Source organism: Erpetoichthys calabaricus, chromosome 5, assembly GCF_900747795.2.
Source record: "Erpetoichthys calabaricus chromosome 5, fErpCal1.3, whole genome shotgun sequence".
NCBI lineage: Eukaryota > Metazoa > Chordata > Cladistia > Polypteriformes > Polypteridae > Erpetoichthys > Erpetoichthys calabaricus.
In genome coordinates this window covers 193,549,506-193,572,277 of record NC_041398.2, presented here as the reverse complement: position 1 = coordinate 193,572,277, position 22,772 = coordinate 193,549,506, and the positions used below count along the sequence as shown (strand labels likewise).

At 39.0% G+C, this 22,772-nt stretch overlaps 1 protein-coding gene across 1 annotated transcript in view; it reads right to left on the bottom strand.

Annotated features, from left to right (window-relative positions):
* Window positions 1-22,772, bottom strand: part of LOC114652852 (transmembrane channel-like protein 2-A) — a 54,958-nt gene that overhangs the window by 6,846 nt on the left and 25,340 nt on the right. Inside the window, exons 12-16 of the mRNA XM_051928371.1 lie at window positions 14,144-14,323; window positions 10,354-10,506; window positions 8,583-8,711; window positions 7,861-7,928; window positions 3,209-3,448 (exon numbers count right to left, since the gene is read on the bottom strand). Coding sequence (XP_051784331.1) covers window positions 3,209-3,448; window positions 7,861-7,928; window positions 8,583-8,711; window positions 10,354-10,506; window positions 14,144-14,323 — 770 coding nt within the window. The remainder of the gene's footprint in view (window positions 1-3,208; window positions 3,449-7,860; window positions 7,929-8,582; window positions 8,712-10,353; window positions 10,507-14,143; window positions 14,324-22,772) is intronic.

Genomic DNA, 22,772 nt, shown 5'->3' with positions numbered 1-22,772 from the left:
AGTTCTTGATAATACACAAAGACAGACCTGCTTTCAGAACAGTTAGTTTTGTTCAAACATTTCTTAAAGTAGCAGACATCTTGAAATACAGATCCAATAAACCTGGTAAAGTCCAAATGGCATGTTCTCAGCCGGAAAAGGTTCTCAGCCGGAAAAGGGTGGAATGCTCTCTCTGAGTTGGGAGCACAGTACTGCCTCAAGTGGAGGAGTTCAAGTATCTCAGGGTCTTGTTCACAAGTGAGGGAAGAATGGAGTGGAAGGTTGACAGACGGATTGGTGCGGCATCCACAGTAATGCGGGCTCTGCAATGGTCCGTTGTGGTGAAGAGAGAGCTGAGCCAAAAGGCGAGGCTGTCGATTTACCAGTCGATCTACGTTCCTACCCTCACCTATGGCCACGAGCTTTGGGTAGTGACCGAAAGAGCAAGATCACGGATACAAGCGGCCGAAATGAGTTTTCTCCGCAGGGTGGCTCGACTTTCCCTTAGAGATAGGGTGAGGAGTTCAGTTATCTGGGAGAGACTCGGAGTAGAGTTGCTGCTCCTTCGCATTGAGAGGAGTCAGTTGAGGTGGTTCGGGCATCTGGTTAGGATCCCTCTGGATACCTCCCAGGGGCTGTGTTCTGGGCATGCCCCACTGGGAGAAGGCCATGGGGCAGACCCAGGACACGCTGGAGGGATTATATCTCCCGGCTGGCCTTGGAATGCCTTGGGGTCCTCCCAGAGGAGCTGGAGGAGGTGGCCGGGGAGAGGGAGGTCTGGGCTTCCCTGCTTAGGCTGCTGCCCCCATGACCTGACCTCGGATAAGCAGTGGATAATGGATGGATGGATCAATGGATGGATATTAGAAAAAGGCTAAAATCACCCTGTTACTTTAACTCCAGAAAAGACTTCAAAGGACTATACAGTTACTGCCTCAGAAGCCTCTGTATCTGTTATTACAGCAGAACAAATTAATATTGATGGTGACAAAATCTCACTAACAAGCAGTAAAGGCAGTGCCACTAGCATTAGTTATGGAGAAGGCCTTAAGTACCAACCCAAATCACAAGTGCCAAGCTCTTTCATAGTGGATGACTTGCACACTGGAAGTCCCAAAAATGTTGCACCAAACAAATACCCAACTAAAATGTTTGGCCATATAAAGTTTTCCAGTACCTGGAACAGAAACATCGATTGACTTGATTATTTAGTGAAATAGGACACATTTTTTTGGTAAACTTGCAGAACCTTCAACTGCTCATCGTCAGAATATTCAATATCAAAAGATTTTCTGACTGGAATCTTTCAGCATAAGTAAATAAGGGGCTTACTAAACATACATCTTCATAGGAACATCTTATAGGTGATGCCAAGTAAAAAGAAACTGAGAAATGCAGGGAGGCTCATACAGAGGTTTCTATATTGATTAATTATGACCAGTTAGTATGTAACAGATATTATTTGGCAACCATTATTGATGTGCTCTATTTGAGTTAATCAGTTACCTTTAGTGGGAGATATTTGTAGTTTTGTTAGTACGACTGGGAATGGTTCAGTTGGACCTTTCCTTTTGTTGTTCAAGTATACAATGCACAAATATACACAAATAGCCAAGAGTGCCAAAACAATGTTAGATAGTGCACAATATACCAGGGCAGAGCTACATAATGAATTATTTGAGATAATGAGCAACATGATCATGGAGGAAATGGTAAAACAAAAAGTAGATTAGTGGAACACAATAAAAGTTGAAGTGATCCTACAAAGCAGGAGAATATATCCAATTTTTTGTGGTTTATTGGCAAGAATTATGAGGTATCACAGCATCTGTTGATTATGGCAATTTCAGATAAAGGTGATGTTGAGAAAAATGTAATCATAGATGAAATAAAGAAAGCTGGAGATGCAAGTGCTCATCCTAATATCTGGTTTGGGTGAGGGATCTGTGTGACGCCCATGATCCTAAAATAGACTAAACAAGTTTGATGAAGGATAGATTACTAACCCATTTGTTTGTGGTTATGCTGTAATGGCTATATAGCAATGTTTGACTTTTCAATATAATTCAGACAGTTTTGTTGTTCATATGCTTTTTAAAATAAATAACAGAACTTTTGTTTATCTGTCTGTCTATCTATTATACACATCTGTCAATCTAACTATATTCTGAACCTACCTTCTCCATCACAGATTCACAAGGAATTGTGGTGTTAAATGTATTATAATGGAAGACATTTAGAATAATATTTGTCTCCCTGTCACGATGTATTTGATTCAGTGAATGGATGGATGGATAGATTCAAGGATGAGCTGAGATAGATCAGAATACAGTAATCCCTCGCTACTTCGCGGTTCACTTTTCGCGGATTCACGACTTCGCGGATTTTATATGTAAGCATATCTAAATACATAACGAGGATTTTTCGCTGCTTTGCGGGTTTCTGCGGACAATGGGTCTTTTTACTTGCTTCCTCAGTTGGTTTGCCCAGTTGATTTCATACAAGAGATGCTATTGGCGGATGACTGAGTGCTGCTGATTGGCTCAGCGACGGAGTGTTGCATTAACCAGGAAGTCTCATCTCACTCATTCATCATTAACGTGCTAATGCTTCAGGGGCCGTGTCCAAGCTCCAACAGAAGATGCAAATGATTGCAGAAAAGGTAAAAGTTTTGGATATGTTGAAGGAAGGGAACAGCTACACCGCTGCAGGACATCGATTCTTTTTATTTAAAAAGGAGGAAAAGCATATAAGATCTACGGCCGCAATGTCCTTTAACCAGGGTGCAAAACGAGTTGCAAGTGGACGTGATAAGGCAGTAGTCTGGATGGAATCTGCTTTAAGAATCTTTGCAACAAGGTCGACGACGTCATGACCACCTACAAGCTGCTACGTGTACTTCGCTATACAGTAAGTGTAAACTTATCTATCGATTTCCTATTGCTTAGCAGTTGTCCCTGTTTTTAATAGAGTAAATGGTGGGTTGTAAACAATACAGGGATGGTTTAAAAACGTCCAAATACACGTTAAATAATTAAATAAATATAGTGCCCCTACTTCGCGAAAATTCAGTTATCGCGGTCGGCCTTGGAACCTATCTCCCGCGATAAGTGAGGGATTACTGTATGCCTACAAACTTTAGCAAAATTGTAATTTAACGGGAATAAAAATTAAAAATGCAGTACAATGTTACCAAATCACATATCTGATATACAAATTAATGTCCTACCTGAAAGGCCCACAGTCAAATGAAGGCGGTAATGTCATAATGGTGTAGACCACTGGAAACAGACTGAGAAATAAAACTAGCAGCAGCAAGCCCATGTAAAAGTTATTGGATTTAGAAGCTTTGAAAACTCTTTCATGGGGAACATTTGAACTCATGACTGCCCAAGACTGATAGTACATTGATGTCAATAGACGGAGCACATTTATTCCAACTAGACCTGGGGCATAGAAAGATCCCATCCTAAAAAAAAAAAAAAAAAAAAAAAGTTAAATAATTAGAATATAATTTGTCTTACCATAAGAACTCAGAGAACAAAAATGTCATCAGCTGTAGTCTCCTTTATTTACTGTATTATTTCAGTAACAGTGCTATATATATAATATACAGAACTACTATATTGTGTTGAATGGCAGTCCCGAGGCATACGAAAGTTTGTAGTTAATGCAACTTATCCATTTTTACCTGCATGAACGTGCGTAATGATCAAATTCTGGTGTAAATGTGCTGGTGATGGAGCACAGAGACCACATTCAGAGAGAGTCAGAAACAATTGTCAATACATTTAACACGAGTGGAAATGCAAAAGTGTTTTCTATCCACATACAACAAACGAGTGTGGCTTTAAAACGTGATCTGAGTGGCAGCAGCAGCATGTGTGACGCTGAGCTACCATCTTCTACATGATATTGTCAGGTCTTTAGCATTATGCTAAAACACTAAAGTTCTTTATGGCAGTGTGGCATGTTGCCTTCTTTTTGCCTTCACTTGTTGGGCTATTATGGACAGCAAGTTTTTGTTCTAACTGCAGGTTATTGTGCTGTGCTGTGCAGATAAATATGAGTGGAAATGAACAATCTAAATATGAAACGCATGTTAAAGGGGGTCTTTAAAAAATTTAACAATCATTGTGGGCCAAATTAAACATATTTCAAATATTGATGAGGAAAGCCCCTTTAAAAAGGTTCAAGACTTGGATTCGGCTCACATGTCTTGAGTTTTATACACCAGCTGAATGTAATAAAGTTTTCATTGTAGGTGCACACTGAGTGATACAAAGTGTGCATAAATCTTGTCTTTTGAAAATAATTAATAATTAATGACTTATTTTGATTTTTAGGCTACCTCACAGAAGGTTGAAAATTTCATTTTAATCAAATATAACATGGAGACATCCCCAAAAGAGGGAGCCAGGTGTTGAATGACATCTGTCATATGTCCTGAGCACATTTTGATAATCTATATAGTGAAAGATACAGTTTCACACACATTCACAAAGATTATTATATACAGAGTCATTTTCTCCTCATTATCCAAAATGTAATTGAAAAGCCACCTCAGAATGTCTAAGGATTCATTATTTTTAAGCTATTGGTGTAATTTTTAGATACCTTTTTGAAAGTACATTTATCACAACTGATGACAGCAAATGTTTAGGAAAGTTTTCCTTCTACAAATTTCATGTAATAAAAAAATCATGCTTTAATGAAATGGTACTTGAAGGAAATTCCCTTGAAGCATGAACATATACTATGGATAGTAACTGTCTCTTGCATTCATTAGAGAATGTTGAAACACTGATTTCTTTTAAGTACTTTTTCTGCATTCTGTAACAAGACTTCAGGAAGCCCTAATGCAGATAATGTATAGTTTTATGCACAAGAATTTCAGAGTCATCATTGGCACCCTGGAAAGTAGGGCTGCAACTAACGATTATTTTGATAATCAGTTAATCAGGTGATTAGTTTATTTGATTAGTTGGATTGTAAAGAAAAAAATTTGTTTGAAACTAAACACATAAAGTGCACTAAATGGAACTTTTCACCAAATAAACAGGTTTGTATATAATTTTGGGATTTTTTTTTCTTAAATGAACTACTTGTAGATATTTTAAAAAACATTTAAGGTTTTTATACAATATTTATATAATAATGCATTTAAAATAAATAGTAATAAATATAAATAAAACACTTAGTAGCACTTCTGGCTCTGGTTGTGCAATGAACACACACACACACACAAAATTTCCTTAAAAACACAACAGTTTTCAATAAATTAACTAAACTCGCAATATGGCCTATGTATTCTGAATCCAATTAAACCAACATTTCAAAATTAAACATGTAATGTATTAGTTTTTTTTTTAGTTTCTGTGAAAGAGAAGGTTTATTGACAAAGCATCATGTAATCTGACCACCACAATATTCCACAATAGAAGAATCTGTTGCACCATCATGACTTTATTAGTAATGTTTGAAATTTATTCAGGACAATGAACATTGTTATTATATGTTGGGGAAATGTCCATACTATTTTCCTGTTGCAGCAAAACAAGGGGTTTAATTTGTGTGAAAGTCAGTTCTTCCTTTGCTATGTAATACAACCAGTTTTTTTTTAACTGAAAGAGTGTAGATGTAGAGGTGGTCCACTCCTACAAATACATGGGGGATGGACTGGTCTTGGAACACAGAGGAACTGTATAAGAAAGAGCCGAGAAGGCTCTTTTTCCTTAGGAGACTGTGTTCCTTTAATGCTTATTTTGACATCATTCACATCTTTTATAATTCTGTGATGGCCAGTGTGATTTTCTATGCTGTGGTGTGCTGGTCTGGTAACATCACTTTAAAAGAGGCCCACCGAATCAACAAGCTAATTAAAAGGATGCACTCTGAACACCATGGAGGTCATAGCAAAGGAGAAGATTACAACAAAACTAAGTGCCATTATGAACAAAGCTGCACGTCCTCTCTGTGACACACTAACACTCAGTACTTTCAGCCAATGAATTATTCAGAGGAAGTGTGTCAAGAAATGCCACTGAGGCTCTTTTATACCAACAGCAATACATCTGCATAATGCCTCACTGGGATTGTGAGAGCCAAGTCAGAACTTTTCTTTCTTTTGAATTGTCTTGCTTTATAGTAATTTCAGTGTGTGTTAAGACCAAAGTGTGTGTGTGTGTGCGTGTGTGTGTGTGTGTATTTATTTATTTTTATTTACTGTATCTATCTATTTATGTTTTCATTCATTTAAAGAGCTTCTGTAAATAGCCAAATTTCCCCCTGGGAGCAAATAAAGTTCTATTTAACCTAATCTAATGTTATCTATCTCAAGATCATATCTTTTTGCATCATTATTCATCTTTTATGTGTCTGGAAATCTTTTACCACCGCAGATTCTTTGGCACAGTCACCAATCTGCACCTGCCACTTACTCAAAAACTTTCTACTAGCTCCACTTCTTCTCATGCATCCCTACCTAATTTAGGTGTTATATTTGATCAGTCACTGAGTTTTGATGCTCATGTCAGGTGCCTCAGTGGTTCTTGTTTTTTTTTTCATTTAAGAAACTTATTCTAAGCTGAGATCTGTTGTTATTGGGACTGAGATGGAAATGCTTATCTATGCTTTCATCTCATCATGTCTGGATTATACCAATTTCCTTTTTTACCTTTCTAAGTAAAGCTAGTTTATCTCGTCTTCAGGCTGTTGAAAATGCAGCTGCCAGGCTTTTAACACATTCATACAAATGGTCCCACTTCTCCCCAATTTTATTCCTTCAACACTGGATCTCATTCAAAATTCTAGTACTCACTTACAGAGCTCTGCATGGACAGGCTCCCCAATATATTATGAACCTACTTCAGCACTACACCTCAGGCCACAGATGAGATCTGATCAGCTAAATCTTCTTTCAGTTCCTTGTACCAGACTAAAGACACATGGAGATCGTGTATTCCAGTTTATTGCTCCAAGGTTATGGAACAGGCTTTCACGACACTGAGATCAGCAGAATCTATTGAATTGTTAAATCTGTTTAAACAGGCATTTGGGTAGCTTTACTGTCTGGGGGTGACTTTTATATTGTCATTGTATTTTATGTTGTTTTGATATTTCATTTCTGCAGTGGGTTGGCACCCTGCCCAGGATTGGTTCCTGCCTTGTGCCCTGTGTTGGGTGGGATTGGCTCCAGTAGACCCCCGGTACCCTGTGTTCAGATTCAGCAGGATGGAAAATGGATGGATGGATGGATGATATTTCATTTTATTCTGTGTTTTATTGTACACTGCTTTGTGACTTTTGTCTGCAATAGGTGCTTTATAGATACATTTTTACTTTACTTTGTCTCTTTAAGCAATTCAGATTTCTCAATGAAATTAATAATTAGTAGCAATCTTGATGATAAGATTGACTATTTCTCAAAAATCGGTCTTTCCATGGTTAGCTATTTGTGCGTTTTATATGCTGAACTCTGCTGCCAGCAAAGTTCATTAGTCAAAAGTTAAGCAACAATGTTGAATGATGAAATAGCTCTCCTCATATTCCATCTACATAAACGCAATGAGTAGGAGAAGAAGTTATTTTTTAGCAATTTGATTTGGTATTCTATAAGTAGCACACTCATCACTGTAAATTTTAGGCCAAATTCCATACTGCACAATTTGTGGGCAAAATTATTGATAATTAAATTATTATTAGTAATAACAATAATACTACTTATAATAGCAATAACAGCTATTATGCTATTTTATTAAGGTGTTTTTCTTTATAAAATACAGTATACTGGTTTCCACTGCAATACTTCTCAAAGAGTAGCTACAACTGGGATGCATTCAACTGAAATACTACTCAGGCAGATTGTGTTAGAAATATTACCAGATCATTCCTTGATTGAAGACAAGTCCCAGTACATTATCACTAATGTCAAATTCAGCATATGATGGCTTGGAGATAAGAAACAAAAAACAGGAATATAAATTATTTAAAAATTTTGAAATCATACACTTGTCATCACCAAAACACACTGACATTTTTATTTTATTTTTGGTACAACCAAAGAATTAATATAAATCTCCACTTTTGTTGATGGTAATCTAGTAAATAAAAGAAAAAAATCAAAGTCTCATGTCTCAGAGAACTGTCACCCAGTACATTTACTGTTATTTGTATGCCTTTGAGTAACAGTGTTCATGACAGAATGATCACTGAGATTTAAATCTATTGGTGCATCAGTAAAGTTACAAGAAAGAAAAAGCAAAAAGTGACAGGAGCAAGAACCAGCCTTGGATGGGATGCCAGTCCATCTCAGAGCACACTCACAACTACACTTTCATACAGCACGCCAAGTTTGAGTCAACAATTAAATTTATCAGGCACAGCTTAAGGATCAGGAAGAAAATTGAAGTATTTGGAGAAAAACAAAGTGACAGAACTTTAATCAAAAATGACCAGGCCAGGAACAAATCCTGGGTCTGGAGAGCAATGAGAAAGCAGGACAATGCTGTGCTACCAAACTAGCAAAACCAGTGATTATTTGTCATATAAAATGAAGTGAAATTATCATGATGGTTACAGTTAAAACATTAAAGTGATCTTACAAATCCAGCTTCCAGGTCCCAACACCAGCAGTAGTTAAGGAATCTTACAATTACAGCCCGTAAGAAATCTCCAATAAGAATTGTAATATATAACACTTGGATATCAGAAACAGTAAGCTTGACAAACTCCTGAAAAGACACAAAACAATAAAAATATTACAAAGTTATTTTGTTCCATATGTGTGCATCAATTTGAAATCTTAAGATAGCTAATCAATTTTAGGATTTACAGAGGCAAAAAAGCCACCTTTCAATGGAGCTTTCAGTCAAATTTAGACTAATGTATGAGAGAGAGATGTACAACTGGTCAGGTAGGTTTATATTTTTTTAAATTTCTATTTGGATTGTGTTCTACTCTCTGTATTGTTCTGAAAATATCATTTTGTGCAAATAAAATTAATGAAAAATACTGTTTTTTTATTACTTTCTCAATGGATGTTATTACCACCTCACTTAAACCGTGGGGTAAAAAAAGACATACATACATACAGAATGTAACTTTCACAATTGTATCTGGGGACATATGGCATTTGAACTTTAAGAATACCCTTAAAAAGTGATCGGTAAAATAACAACCTGGATTAAAGTAACACAAATAAAACAAAGTTGAAAAGAACGGCCTACATTTTAATTGCTTTTCAGCAATGGGTTGCTGGTGGCAAAGGCCAATTTGCCAAGCTACCAACAGGCTAAAAACAAAGATGCCCTAATTCAGAGTGATATGCTGATGCCAGGCATTTCCCTCAAGTACTGTGTTTTCTAAGATAAAGAACTGTTATTTTTAGAGTACACCATGCATTATAAAACAATTCTGCAATTCTTAATCTATTGTGTGCTGCATATACATAATGAATGGCAAAAGATGCCTAGCAAGCATACACTGTGAATATTTGCTCTGCTACCTGGTGTAGGCAGGTTCAGGAAAAAGACTGAAACTTGTAAAGTAGACAAATTCTTTTGCACTTTATTTTAATCAGCACAATAATGGGGTCAAGAGTAGCTGTTTCTATTTTTTTTTTTCTTTTTGCAATATTTTTCTTCTTGCCTCATAATACTTATGAAGGTATATGTACTACTTACTTCTACTTAAACATTCAAACTGCTTGAAGAAAAGTAATTCAGCTTCATTACAATAATCAGCTTGTCAAAGGTAATACAGACACGAAAGACCTTGGATACATTGGATTTTCCTGCTTTAGTAGAACATGTTTTGTTCATAAAAGTTGCTGTGAGACCTGCCATTTCTGTTGGGACATTATAAGTGAAACACTACTCAAATTGGTAGTTAACCTTCCTTTTTGATTACTTCAGTCCAACAGCCACATCTAAATTAAGTATTAGTGTTTGCCATCTTTGTACAAATTTTAGTAAGAACTGTTAAAAATCAGTGATTTACAGGCAACACTGTGGCTATACAATTGTAAACAAGACCTTTGACCCACAGGTTTCATCAGATCATCAACTGCTTTATTGCTCACACAGTATCTGTACTCTCAATAAATATAAGCTGCTTTTGTTTGACATTTTTATCTATGCTACCCAATACTTAAAGAGTAAGCTCAAACATGGGACATAATTCTTATATCAAGGGGCAGGAAGACACCCCACAACATGATGCCTTGCCACATGCTGCCTCTTAACAGTTTCAGACATCAAAAATGAACCGAAAACAATATTTAACACATTAATTACAGTCTTCTATTTTTGCCACTTTATGAAGTTATTTAAAATCTTTCTGCTACAGCATATTAATGGTTCAAAATGATCTTACAATTCCCACAGCTGTTTCCCAGCATGGTCCTCTGATCACATCTGCAGGGTCAATTGGCGGAGGAGTAACTTCTGTTCCATTCAGTGTTACATTGGCATAATACATATTTAAAGCAATTGTTGTCATATTCTTTATACTTTGTTCTTCTTCTAACTGAAAAAAAAAAGTATATGTATACAGTGGTGTGAAAAACTATTTGCCCCCTTCCTGATTTCTTATTCTTTTGCATGTTTGTCACACAAAATGTTTCTGATCATCAAACACATTTAACCATTAGTCAAATATAACACAAGTAAACACAAAATGCAGTTTTTAAATGATGGTTTTTATTATTTAGGGAGAAAAAAAATCCAAACCTACATGGCCCTGTGTGAAAAAGTAATTGCCCCCTTGTTAAAAAATAACCTAACTGTGGTGTATCACACCTGAGTTCAATTTCCATAGCCACCCCCAGGCCTGATTACTGCCACACCTGTTTCAATCAAGAAATCACTTAAATAGGAGCTGCCTGACACAGAGAAGTAGACCAAAAGCACCTCAAAAGCTAGACATCATGCCAAGATCCAAAGAAATTCAGGAACAAATGAGAACAGAAGTAATTGAGATCTATCAGTCTGGTAAAGGTTATAAAGCCATTTTTAAAGCTTTGGGACTCCAGCGAACCACAGTGAGAGCCATTATCCACAAATGGCAAAAACATGGAACAGTGGTGAACCTTCCCAGGAGTGGCCGGCCGACCAAAATTACCCCAAGAGCGCAGAGACGACTCATCCGAGAGGTCACAAAAGACCCCAGGACAACATCTAAAGAACTGCAGGCCTCACTTGCCTCAATTAAGGTCAGTGTTCACGACTCCACCATAAGAAAGAGACTGGGCAAAAACGGCCTGCATGGCAGATGTCCAAGACGCAAACCACTGTTAAGTAAAAAGAACATTAGGGCTCGTCTCAATTTTGCTAAGAAACATCTCAATGATTGCCAAGACTTTTGGGAAAATACCTTGTGGACTGATGAGACAAAAGTTGAACTTTTTGGAAGGCAAATGTCCCGTTACATCTGGCGTAGAAGGAACACAGCATTTCAGAAAAAGAACATCATACCAACAGTAAAATATGGTGGTGGTAGTGTGATGGTCTGGGGTTGTTTTGCTGCTTCAGGACCTGGAAGGCTTGCTGTGATAGATGGAACCATGAATTCTACTGTCTACCAAAAAAATCCTGAAGGAGAATGTCCGGCCATCTGTTCGTCAACTCAAGCTGAAGCGATCTTGGGTGCTGCAACAGGACAATGACCCAAAACACACCAGCAAATCCACCTCTGAATGGCTGAAGAAAAACAAAATGAAGACTTTGGAGTGGCCTAGTCAAAGTCCTGACCTGAATCCAATTGAGATGCTATGGCATGATCTTAAAAAGGCGGTTCATGCTAGAAAACCCTCAAATAAAGCTGAATTACAACAATTTTGCAAAGATGAGTGGGCCAAAATTCCTCCAGAGCGCTGTAAAAGACTCATTGCAAGTTATCACAAACGCTTGATTGCAGTTATTGCTGCTAAGGGTGGCCCAACCAGTTATTAGGTTCAGGGGGCAATTACTTTTTCACACATGGCCATGTAGGTTTGGATTTTTTTTTCTCCCTAAATAATAAAAACCACCATTTACAAACTGCATTTTGTGTTTACTTGTGTTATATTTGACTAATGGTTAAATGTGTTTGATGATCAGAAACATTTTGTGTGACAAACATGCAAAAGAATAAGAAATCAGGAAGGGGGCAAATAGTTTTTCACACCACTGTAAATGTATCTGCAATGACATAGAAATAGTTCATCTTGGAAAAAGAAACTAAATAAATATATACATACACTAAACTCAAAAATATTTCAGTGTATTTATATAGAAGAACTATCACCAATGCAGACCATAAAGTTTTCATAAAGTGTTAATTTTTTGTTTAGCATTTACTTTTTTTTTTTTTTACTATATACTAATCTTTCATAACTGAGTCCATCCACCATAATACAAGATTAAGTGTCTATGTGTCTGTCTGTGTGTCCATCCGGTTTCTTTGTCTCTGTCATTCCAACAGATGTTGCATCAAACATTACCAATGATTTTGTGAATCCCATACCAAATGGCCTATAACAGAGACACATGCATTGCATTTGTCATTCCAACAGATAGCACATCACAAACATTTGTAGCATTGCATTTTTTAGTGCAAATGTTTGTGATATACCATCTGTTGGAATAATAAATCCAATGCATTTTATGACAACATGCATTACAAAATACATTCCAATAACTAGGTCACCACAAACATTAACACTGGTGAATTGCACAGTTCCAAAATAATTTAATGAACAATTACTTAGTTGCACATTTTTCACATTTCATCAATGTTTTTTCTGCATATTTCATCTGGTGTAAACTAACTATATTTGTAATAAACATGTAGGAGATGAACAAGACTGGGTAACTGTTGTGTCTGTTTCTAAGAAGCATATAAAGCTGTCATATCAACGGAAGTTCTTCACAAATACTTTCTGCATATATACATAAAATGTCTTTTTAGGGAAACCCTGGAGGTGCAGTAATTTTTCTACTGCTTTGCAATAAGAAGACCAGGCATGAAACAGACAGAAGTAGGTTAACAAGCACCTGGAGCACTTCCAGGTGCCTTACTGTATAAAAGGAGTAAGCAACCACTACTCGAGAAGCCAGAGTCGGGAGGAGGAAGACGAAGCATTCCCAGAGGAGTGGAGGAAAGAGAAAGAGAAAGAAGAAGAGCGGTTGTGTGAATTGTGCTGTGAACTGTGCCGTACCAGTGGGAACCGGGGAAGGCATTTCCCATGGGAAAAAGAAGGAAAAATAAAAAGCGTGTGTGCTTAACTTGTGTCCTGCGTCTGTCCGTGTCGGGTTTGGGTGGCAGGAGCACCCTCTGCAGGCCACAGGGGTCAACTATATTTACAGATTCAATACTGGATCTCCAGATCTTTCTTGTTAATTTGGAAATTTGCTTTTCTCAGACCCCTTCATTTGTACTAAAACTACATAAAATCATTCACATACAGACCAGGAGCTTCAGTCATTTGTTAAAAATGGCAATTAAGTTTGACAATATATCTTTTTGATTATTTTACTATATTGAACCAAGATAACATGGCAGCAGAATATTCCTGAGTAACTGGGAATGTCAATGCAATTTCTGCCTCGTGCTATAAGGTGGCATGTGTATCAACTGAGACATTCTCATTTAAACTTGAACATTTAAAAATCAAAGACAGCAGAACTATACTCTTGAGCCAAACATCAACTACAGTTGAAATACAGTGGGAAACAGAATCTTCAGCAATAAGAAGCAATGACTGCTTAAAGGCTGCATTGTTACTATGACAAAATGTACAGCTATATTCCAGATATGGGGAAATAATCGTGCTAGATAAAGATCATCATGTGCCCAACATCACTCAGGGAGAACTCCTCCATGGTCCTTACCTAACAGGACAAATGCAGCAAAAAATATTCATTTGGATAGGTAAGAAAAAAAGGCTATCGTGGGTCTGATTTCTTCTGGTTTGATCATCCTTTCCACATTCAGGTTTCTTTTGTAAAGATTTGCATCAAATTCATATTACTTTGCAAAAATTCTGAGGATGCCCACAATGTATTCCATTAATACATTGTGACTGACATGTAATTCGGCACAACATGAAGTAACTGCACTATTAACTTATTGTATTGTTTACAGAAATACATTCTCTTTCAGTGATTTGATAAGTTAGACATACCTTCTGATTAACTTCATCTATAAGGGCAAAAAGAAATGTATATAAATTTCCAAGAAACAGAGCAAAGATTCGTCCCAGCTGCCACTTCAGTGCAACACGTGGGTGATAATCCTCCAGTTCAGCAATGGTCTCAAACAGTGGAGGACAAACCAGTCCAAGCAAAGACATAACTATTTCAACCTACAGAAAAAAATTCAAGGAGACGTCATGTCACAAGGTACACCACGAAACAATTAATTTAAAATCTAACCACATACGGTACGTTAGTTGATGTCTTTTATGAATGGTCTAATAATATAATGAGTACTCCACCTGATCATCTTACTTCACTTACCTTTTTAAATAAATAATTTTGAAGACAGGCAAAATGCAAAATTGACAGAACATGAGACACAAAATTTTGATAGATTTTTCCTGCTATCACTAGTTTAATGAATAAAACAGAGGATGCATGAAACACAATCATTTATAGCTGTAAAATAAAGTTTTGTGGCTTGAAAGGAGGTAATCTTAATAAGTGTACTGGTTTTGGTCAGAAGATCATCTATATATATAATTCACTAAGCCACCAACAAGTAGCCACCCATGGAAAGCACGCCGGAAGGGGTGTGGATTCACTAAGCTGCCGACAAGTAAGACGCCCATGGCATACGCAGGAAGGAGCCACGCCCACCAACTCTAAGACCACTGGATACGACGACAACTCGCAGAGCCACGGCCACCAACTCGGACGCGATGACTCAGAAAAAACGCTGTCATTTATGTTCGTCTGTCCTACAGTACACATGCACCTCTGAGCCACGTTGACTTTTCGGTTACGACGCACGACCGCGTGCACCATAGCAAACTGTTTTACACGCCACATACAGCAATTCGCATCCGCGACAAACATGCGTCTTCTTAGATGGTCCTGCAGGAACACGGAAAACGTTTCCCCACCCACCAACACTCCTTATTCCCCGACCGGCGTCCACCGCATCCGCGACAAAACATGCGTCTTCTTAGATGGTCCTGCAGGAACACGGAAGACGTTTCCCCGCCCACCAACACTCTGTTTTCCCCGGCCCATGTCTACCCTCGCTCTCTAGGCATTCACACTGCCTGCTCATGTGCCCGGACGCAAAAACTCACCGACCACTCAGTTAGTCCCTTTCGTCTGTGCTAGGAGTCCACATGCACCTCTGAGCCACGTTGACTTTTCATTATTTGTTTCGGTTACGACACCCGACCACGTCCACCATCAAAAACCATGGGAAACGAACAATGAAGCCCCACCCAGAAACTCTACCCCTCCGCCAACTCGAACAGCTCATCAAACACATACTCGCTTTGGTCTGTGCTGCAGTCCAAATCCAGCTGTGATCCACGTTGACTGTTCTTTTGCCCTCCATGGCTATGGCTTCAAATGTATTTCATGGAAACAACACTTCTTTCAATGTTATAGAAATTCCTGCATCAGGTAACTGTTTGTTTCTATCAGTCGGGTTTTTTTTGGAAAAATGTCATTGATGAAACTGTTGCTCTCAAACTTTGCAACATGGCTGTTGGCTTTGTTTGCCAACATTGGGATAATGTCGGCGAGGTGGTCACAAACTGCAACAACTCACCACACAAGGGCGCCCTGTCTCTCGAGGTATTCACACTGCCGGAAGACAACCATGGGATATGCAGAAAATAGCGATGTCAGTCAACGCAGATCAGACACCCAGGCAAACAACACTAAATAATCAATAGCTGCAACTACTTTGCCCATCCCCACTCCTCACCTGAGTCAGTTTTGTCTGTGTTCAGCAGTATTTCCCATACTCGGTCCTGGTGAACCCCTGTGGATGCAGGGTTTTGTTCCAACCAGATTCCTAATCATTAATGCCGGTGAAACTCATCCGGGATAAGTCAGTTTTTCAAACGCAGCCGTGTAGCAGATTAGTCTAGCAGACTAGCTGGATGTAATAATCCGAAATGAATGCGCGCCCTCGCGCTGAGTGAAAAGCCAATGTATATTGAGTCTAAAAAACATGATCAGCAAGTCTTTGATAGGCTGCAACAAAATGATGAAAGAACGGGCGCATTTTTTTCACACAAGCTGGGTGGGTGGGTGTTAGTTAGTTAATTAGTTACTCGAAGGATTTCAAGATTTAATATGCACAAGCGGTAACACTGTAAAAGCAGCCCAAACCAGAAAAGACGGCTGGCAAAAAGTGGCCGACAAATTAAACGTGTGTGCATTGTACTTACTGAAAGCAGCGTTACGGATTTTGCAAATGTTCATTTTTTTCCCTCTGCTTAAAAATCATTAAAAAAGCGGCGTGATTATGCAGCATATACTACGCCGCGGGTTGGTATGCAGCATGTAAAACAGTTTGTTTGTCGCGGATAATTTGCCTTTTACTTTAACACAAAGACAATTTCCTGTTAGATTTGCCTTTGCGATGACAATTAATAAGGCACAGGGCCAAACTTTCAAAAACATGGCTAGCGGGGGATCATATGCTCGCACTGATTATGTCCCTGCCCTTTGTACACACCCCCCTCCCACCCCCGCACCCCCTCGGTCCTACCATGGTCGGGTGACTTGGTGGATTATATATAGAAAAGCAGCCAAAACCGCAAACAACAATGAAAAGTCTACGTGACTCACACGTGCATGTGGACTGTGCAAAGAGGAAAACGACTCAGGTGACGAGTTGGGGGTGGGCACATGAAATGTTACATTTCTTGGTGATTTATTACATTACCAATTTTTCAAATGTTAATTTTCTCCCTGTGCTTAAAAATCATTAAAAAAAGCGGCCTGATTATGTCGGGTATGGTACGCCGCGGGTGGCTAGTAACAAATAATTTTTCAGTTTTGCTATATGTGACGGGCGATCACGGCCATTACCTGGCCAGGACGCCAGCTGGATGGAAGGTCCAGGAGAGAGAGTATCGGCAGGGCACCATGGATTCCCGCAGGGCTCACTAGGAGTTGGAGTTTGGTGCAGCCCTGTTGGGTTCCGTGGGGGCCACTGGGGGAGCTGCAGAGCCCTACAGGGGGCTTTCACCACAGCTGGGGGCAATTCCAGGTCTGATTAATGAGCCACCTGGAACACTCCTAGGGTTGGATTAAAAGGTGCCACCTCACTCCATTCGGAGAGTCAGAGTCTGGAGGAAGAGGGACAAAGCTTCCCAAGTGGAGGAGTGAAGGTGGATGACAAGGAGAGAAAAAGAAGAAGGGACTGTGCTATTTTGGTGTTTGCACCGTACTACTGTGGGGAGCGAGGGAAAAGTGATTCCCACATGAATAAATGTGTGTTGTGTGGCAAACTCATGTCTCTGCCTGTCTGTGTCAGGGTTGAGGCAGCTGGAGCACCCTTGGTTTCCACATACTGTATTAATAATTTGAAGTTTTTCATACCCTCCACACTGGCATCACTGTTTTTAAAGATTAAAATCCTTAAAGTAGAAATATAACAAACAGAGTGTAGAAAAACATTAAAGTTATGTTGCTGAAATACACCTAGCATTTATACAATTATTTTCAGTCTATATTGTTAAAAACTTGCATGCTGAAGAAGAAAAATGTTAAGAGTAAAAGGAGTTAATTGTCAGCTGATAATGTGAAGTCAAGAACTGAAATGTGCTATGTGCACCAATATTCATTCCACATATTTATATGAGCTACCTTTTGCTAGAGTTTTTGCTACATTTTTGTACATTTTGGTGTATATGACTCCCAGCCTTGCACAGTGATAATGAGCTTCTTCTTCTTTCGGCTGCTCCCGTTAGTGGTTGCCACAGCGGATCATCTTCTTCCATATCTTTCTGTCCTCTGCATCTTGCTCTGTTACACCCATTACCTGCATGTCCTCACCACATCCATAAACCTTAGCTTAGGCCTTCCTCTTTTCCTCTTCCCTGGCAGCTCTATCCTTAGCACCCTTCTCCCAATATACTCAGCATCTCTCCTCTGCACCTGTCCAAACCAACGCAATCTCGCGTTGACTCTCTAATGTACTCATTTCTAATCCTATCCATCCTCATCACACCCAGTGCAAATCTTAGCATCTTTAACTCTGCTACCTCCAGCTCTGTCTCCTGCTTTCTGGTCAGTGCCACCGTCTCCAACCCATATAACATAGCTGGTCTCACTACCGTCCTGTAGACTTTCCCTTTCACTCTTGCTGATATCCGTCTGTCACAAATCACTCCTGACACGTGTCTCCACCCATTCCACCCTGCCTGCACTCTCTTTTTCACCTCTCTTCCACAATTCCCATTACTCTGTACTGTTGATCCCAAGTTTTAAACTCATCCACCTTCGCCAACTCTACTCCCTGCATCCTCACCATTCCACTGACCTCCCTCTCATTTACACACATGTATTCTGTCTTGTTCCTACTGATCTTCATTCCTCTCCTGTCTAGAGCATATCTCCACCTCTCCAGGGTCTCCTCAACCTGCTCCCTACTATCACTACAGATCACAATGTCATCAGCAAACATAATCCACGGTGATAATGAATGATTTTTGGTAATTATTTGCGGCAGATTCAATTTATTAAAAAGCTCTTGTGTACCATCCATCCATCCATCCATTTTCCAACCCGCTGAATCCGAGCCAATCCCAGCCAACACAGGGCACAAGGCAGGAACCAATCCTGGGCAGGGTGCCAACCCACCGCAGGACACACACAAACACACTCAGCACACACTAGGGCCAATTTAGAATCGCCAATGCACATAACCTGTATGTCTTTGGACTGTGGGAGGAAACCGGAGCGCCCGGAGGAAACCCACGCAGACACGTGGAGAACATGCAACTATTTCCTAATTTAGGCAATAGATTCTCACTGAGATTGAGACAACTGGGTCTCTCAAGAGCATTTAACCATTTTTGATGCATTTGCATATAATGCCTGAAGCACCTATTGCAAGAGTCTTATGTATCAGTTTGTCTATCTTTCTGTCTGCATGAAACAATGCAGCCCCATGGACAGATTTTGTTAAATTTTGTGGCACACTTATTGTTCAAGAAAATTTGTCAAGGCAGTTCAAATTTAATTGATATATCTTGAATAGATTGCACTGTACACAGTTTTAAAATTTCAAAATCTCCCATTGAAAAGCATTGGAAAATTTGAAAACTCATCTGTCTTAAAATGAAGAAACATTATGTGCAACTTCAACTATAAACAATACTGTTTCAATTATACTTTGACAGCAGTTATACCAACTAGTATATTTTATATATTTTCCTGTTTTTCTCCTCTGATAGCCACATACTGATGGCAAATAGCTCCCCATTAAAAATTAACAAAGCACCTGCAGACTGCACGCGTGGGTATGAATTTGTTGTCACTGGCTGACTGAGCACGTGCTGGACTGCAATCCTCCATCAGCAAGTCGATCAATGCATGCACAGAAACCTCTGCACTGCCACATTGTTGCTGCTTGATGAAGTGAAATTATCTTTCTAACAATGAAAGTATAAAATGCAAGCCAGGAACACAAAAGGTTATCCAGATATGAATGAAATACCCTGTGCCATATAAGCTGTTGTGTAGACAGCAAATAAACATTTACTTAGTACAGGTAAAATTCCATTATAACAAACTCCCAGGGACCTAAAAAATATTTTGTTGCAACGAATATTTCATTGTAATAAGATTCTGTATTTGTTACTATAGTGCTTTCTTTAACTTGTATCCAGGCGTTTGCAATCATTTCAATAGCTTCCTTCGCGTTACTTTGAATCTCCTCCTGCATACAAGTTATGCTGATGAGAATTTTTGCGATAATACACTTTCAGGGTGCAAATGATACCCAAATCCAATGGCTGAGGCGCTGCCATACAATTGGGTTGGAGGTATTCAAAGCGAACATTATCTGAATGTGGAAGCATGTTGTGGGCAGCACAGTTATCAGTCAGGAGCCAAATCATTATTTCTTCTTCATATTGTGAGGTTTCTGAACTCTTTTGAGACCCGCCGCTCCCCACCCAACGGGAATGACACTCTGCTATACACAGACATAGTAGACAGGCAGGATCGTGGCCAGGTCAGTGATCAAGTAATCCTGTTATAGTATTGGCATTTATAATTTACGTGCTCCTAACCTTGAATCCCCCATCGAGATCTTTTCTGTTTACTTTGGCGAAGAGAGGCAGCATATCTGTGAGCCTGCTATTGCCCCATACAGACACGGAGATCACACTTCGGGGCGCTCTTCGGCTTGCTGTCTAGTTGGGGGAGGTCCCAAGAGAGTTTACAAACCTCACATTTTCTTGAATGAGTGCCGCATTAATAGGAATGTTTCTTGAACAAGCATCACTGAACCACATAAAAACGGCTTTTTTGACGTCTTCAAATGCAGCAGTTCACATACGTTTGCAACCTGAGATTTTTCTACTTTTTTTGCTCTGTCTTTCAAGAAAGTTGACAGTGTCGATGGCGAAATTCCGAATTCACTGGCAACATCTTTCTTCTTTTTGCAGCAATCAAGAGCTGCAAAAAAATTAAAGTTTTTTTTTTATAATATGAACTGTTATCGTTTTTCCATGTCTGCTGTTTCTATAGGAGGGTGACAATGAGTTAAATTCCAATGGATGTTTTTCAAATGTTGTTGAGCAATAAGTAAAAGGTATCACTGAAAACCGCAGGAATCAAAAAAGGCAAAAAAAAAAAAAAACAGTACGAGGAAAGTTCGAAGAAAGAAAAAAAATTACAGTGTTTCTGTTTGGGGGATCGTTGTGCACAACTGAGCTGCAGCCACAGAACTAACTGCTCTGTGGATGATTCATTCAGGCATTTCAAGGTCTTTTGGGCACTTCGTTGTAATGAAAGTATCTGCTGAATGTACTTCGTAGTAACGAGATTTCTATAGACTCGTGTCATATGGGGAAGCTGTCGGGACCATAAAAATACTTCACTGTAATGAAAATTTCGTTGTAAAGATATTCGTTATAATGGAATTTTGCCTGTATTTACTTTACACTAATCCAACCTCACAGCTCTGTTATCTACAACTTAAAATGAGTCACTATTTCATGGTCATTATACTTCTCAGTATAAGGGGAAATATATATATATATATTGTCACACACATGTGCATGGGATGCAGCTAAAGGCCTTTATTAAGGGCAATTCCAAATCAGACCGGGATGTGGCAGAGTGCACTGACTCTTTTTCTCCCTTTCCTGCAGACCAGTCATGGTCCACCTGGCCCTCTTGACGTCACTTCCGGGTCCAAGCCTATGGATGAAGACCTTGCTGGCTCCGGCCCCTGTGATGTCACATCCAGGCTCGAGCCTATAGTTGAAGACCCTTATGAGCCCGACCCCTTTGACCTCACTTCCTGTCTTCCCCTTTTAAAGCCTCCACCTTTTCCCTATTTCCTCAGTTCTGTTTTGGACTCGGTTTTCTGCACATCAGTGGTGTATAACATTTTTACGAATTTGCAGCCAGGATACCAATTATATGGGTGGCTGCCCCAAACCTTACTATGACTTGAGTTCAAGTTTGTGACAATATATATACAGTATGTATGGTGTGTGGATGTGTTTGTGTGTGTCCTGCGGTGGGTTGGCACCCTGCCCAGGATTGGTTCCCTGCCTTGTGCCCTGTGTTGGCTGGGATTGGCTCCAGCAGACCCCCGTGACCCAGTGTTCGGATTCAGCGGGTTGGAAAATGGATGGATGGATGGATATATACATATATATAGTATATACTAGAGGGCTCTGCCCCCTGCTCGCTTCGCTTGCCAGCGCGTATGGGGAAGCAGGTGTACAATTTAAACAGATTGTTATTTTCATGGGAATTGTTACATATGCATAATAGAACTATTTTACATTACAGTGAGTAATTAACCATAGTTAAAAATAGTAAAACGTAATAAATTGAAAGAAAATTATGTTTCATGTTACATTAGAGGTATTCGTTGCATTATGCGTTTTCGTTCTGTATGGCTTTGAAATTAACACACAAATACTTTTAAACTTAAACTTTTACTGTATAATTTCAGTAAAAACTATTTTTTGAATTAACTTTTCATCAATATTGTATTAAATTTTGATTCCGTGTTTGGACTTGCATCGTGACAACGCAACATATAACTGCCCATGAGTGAATATTGTTTCTTTCTCTCTACCGTAATAAATAAACCGACAGTTTTAAATGTTTGTCCCTGTGATTTGTTAATTGTTATAGGAAAAGCTGTCTAACAGGAAACTGTAAACGTTTTAATACGAATGGTATATCTCCTTTGGAATGCTATCTGTGGAAGATGTACTACATTACCTTTCTTGTCGCCTGTTAAAATTTTACATGTCAGAATTGTTCGATGAATTTTGAATACAACTAATTATGTCCTATTGCATAGCCCATCACTCAGACATAAACTGTGTTAACGGTTGTAGATATTCTTCAGGATATTGTAAGTTGATGTTTTCATCATCCGCACCATCACCACCAACTGTTTCAGCATAGTCTATTGATACGCATTTAACCAATTTACTGTGTAACCTATCAACAATTTTCCCATTAATTTGTTTGACTTCATCATTTCTCGGTGCTCGGATTGCCCGTGTACTCATTTCTTCTGTTGATAACCCTTTGGGATGAAATTCTTCAATAACATTTGGACATAATACATCT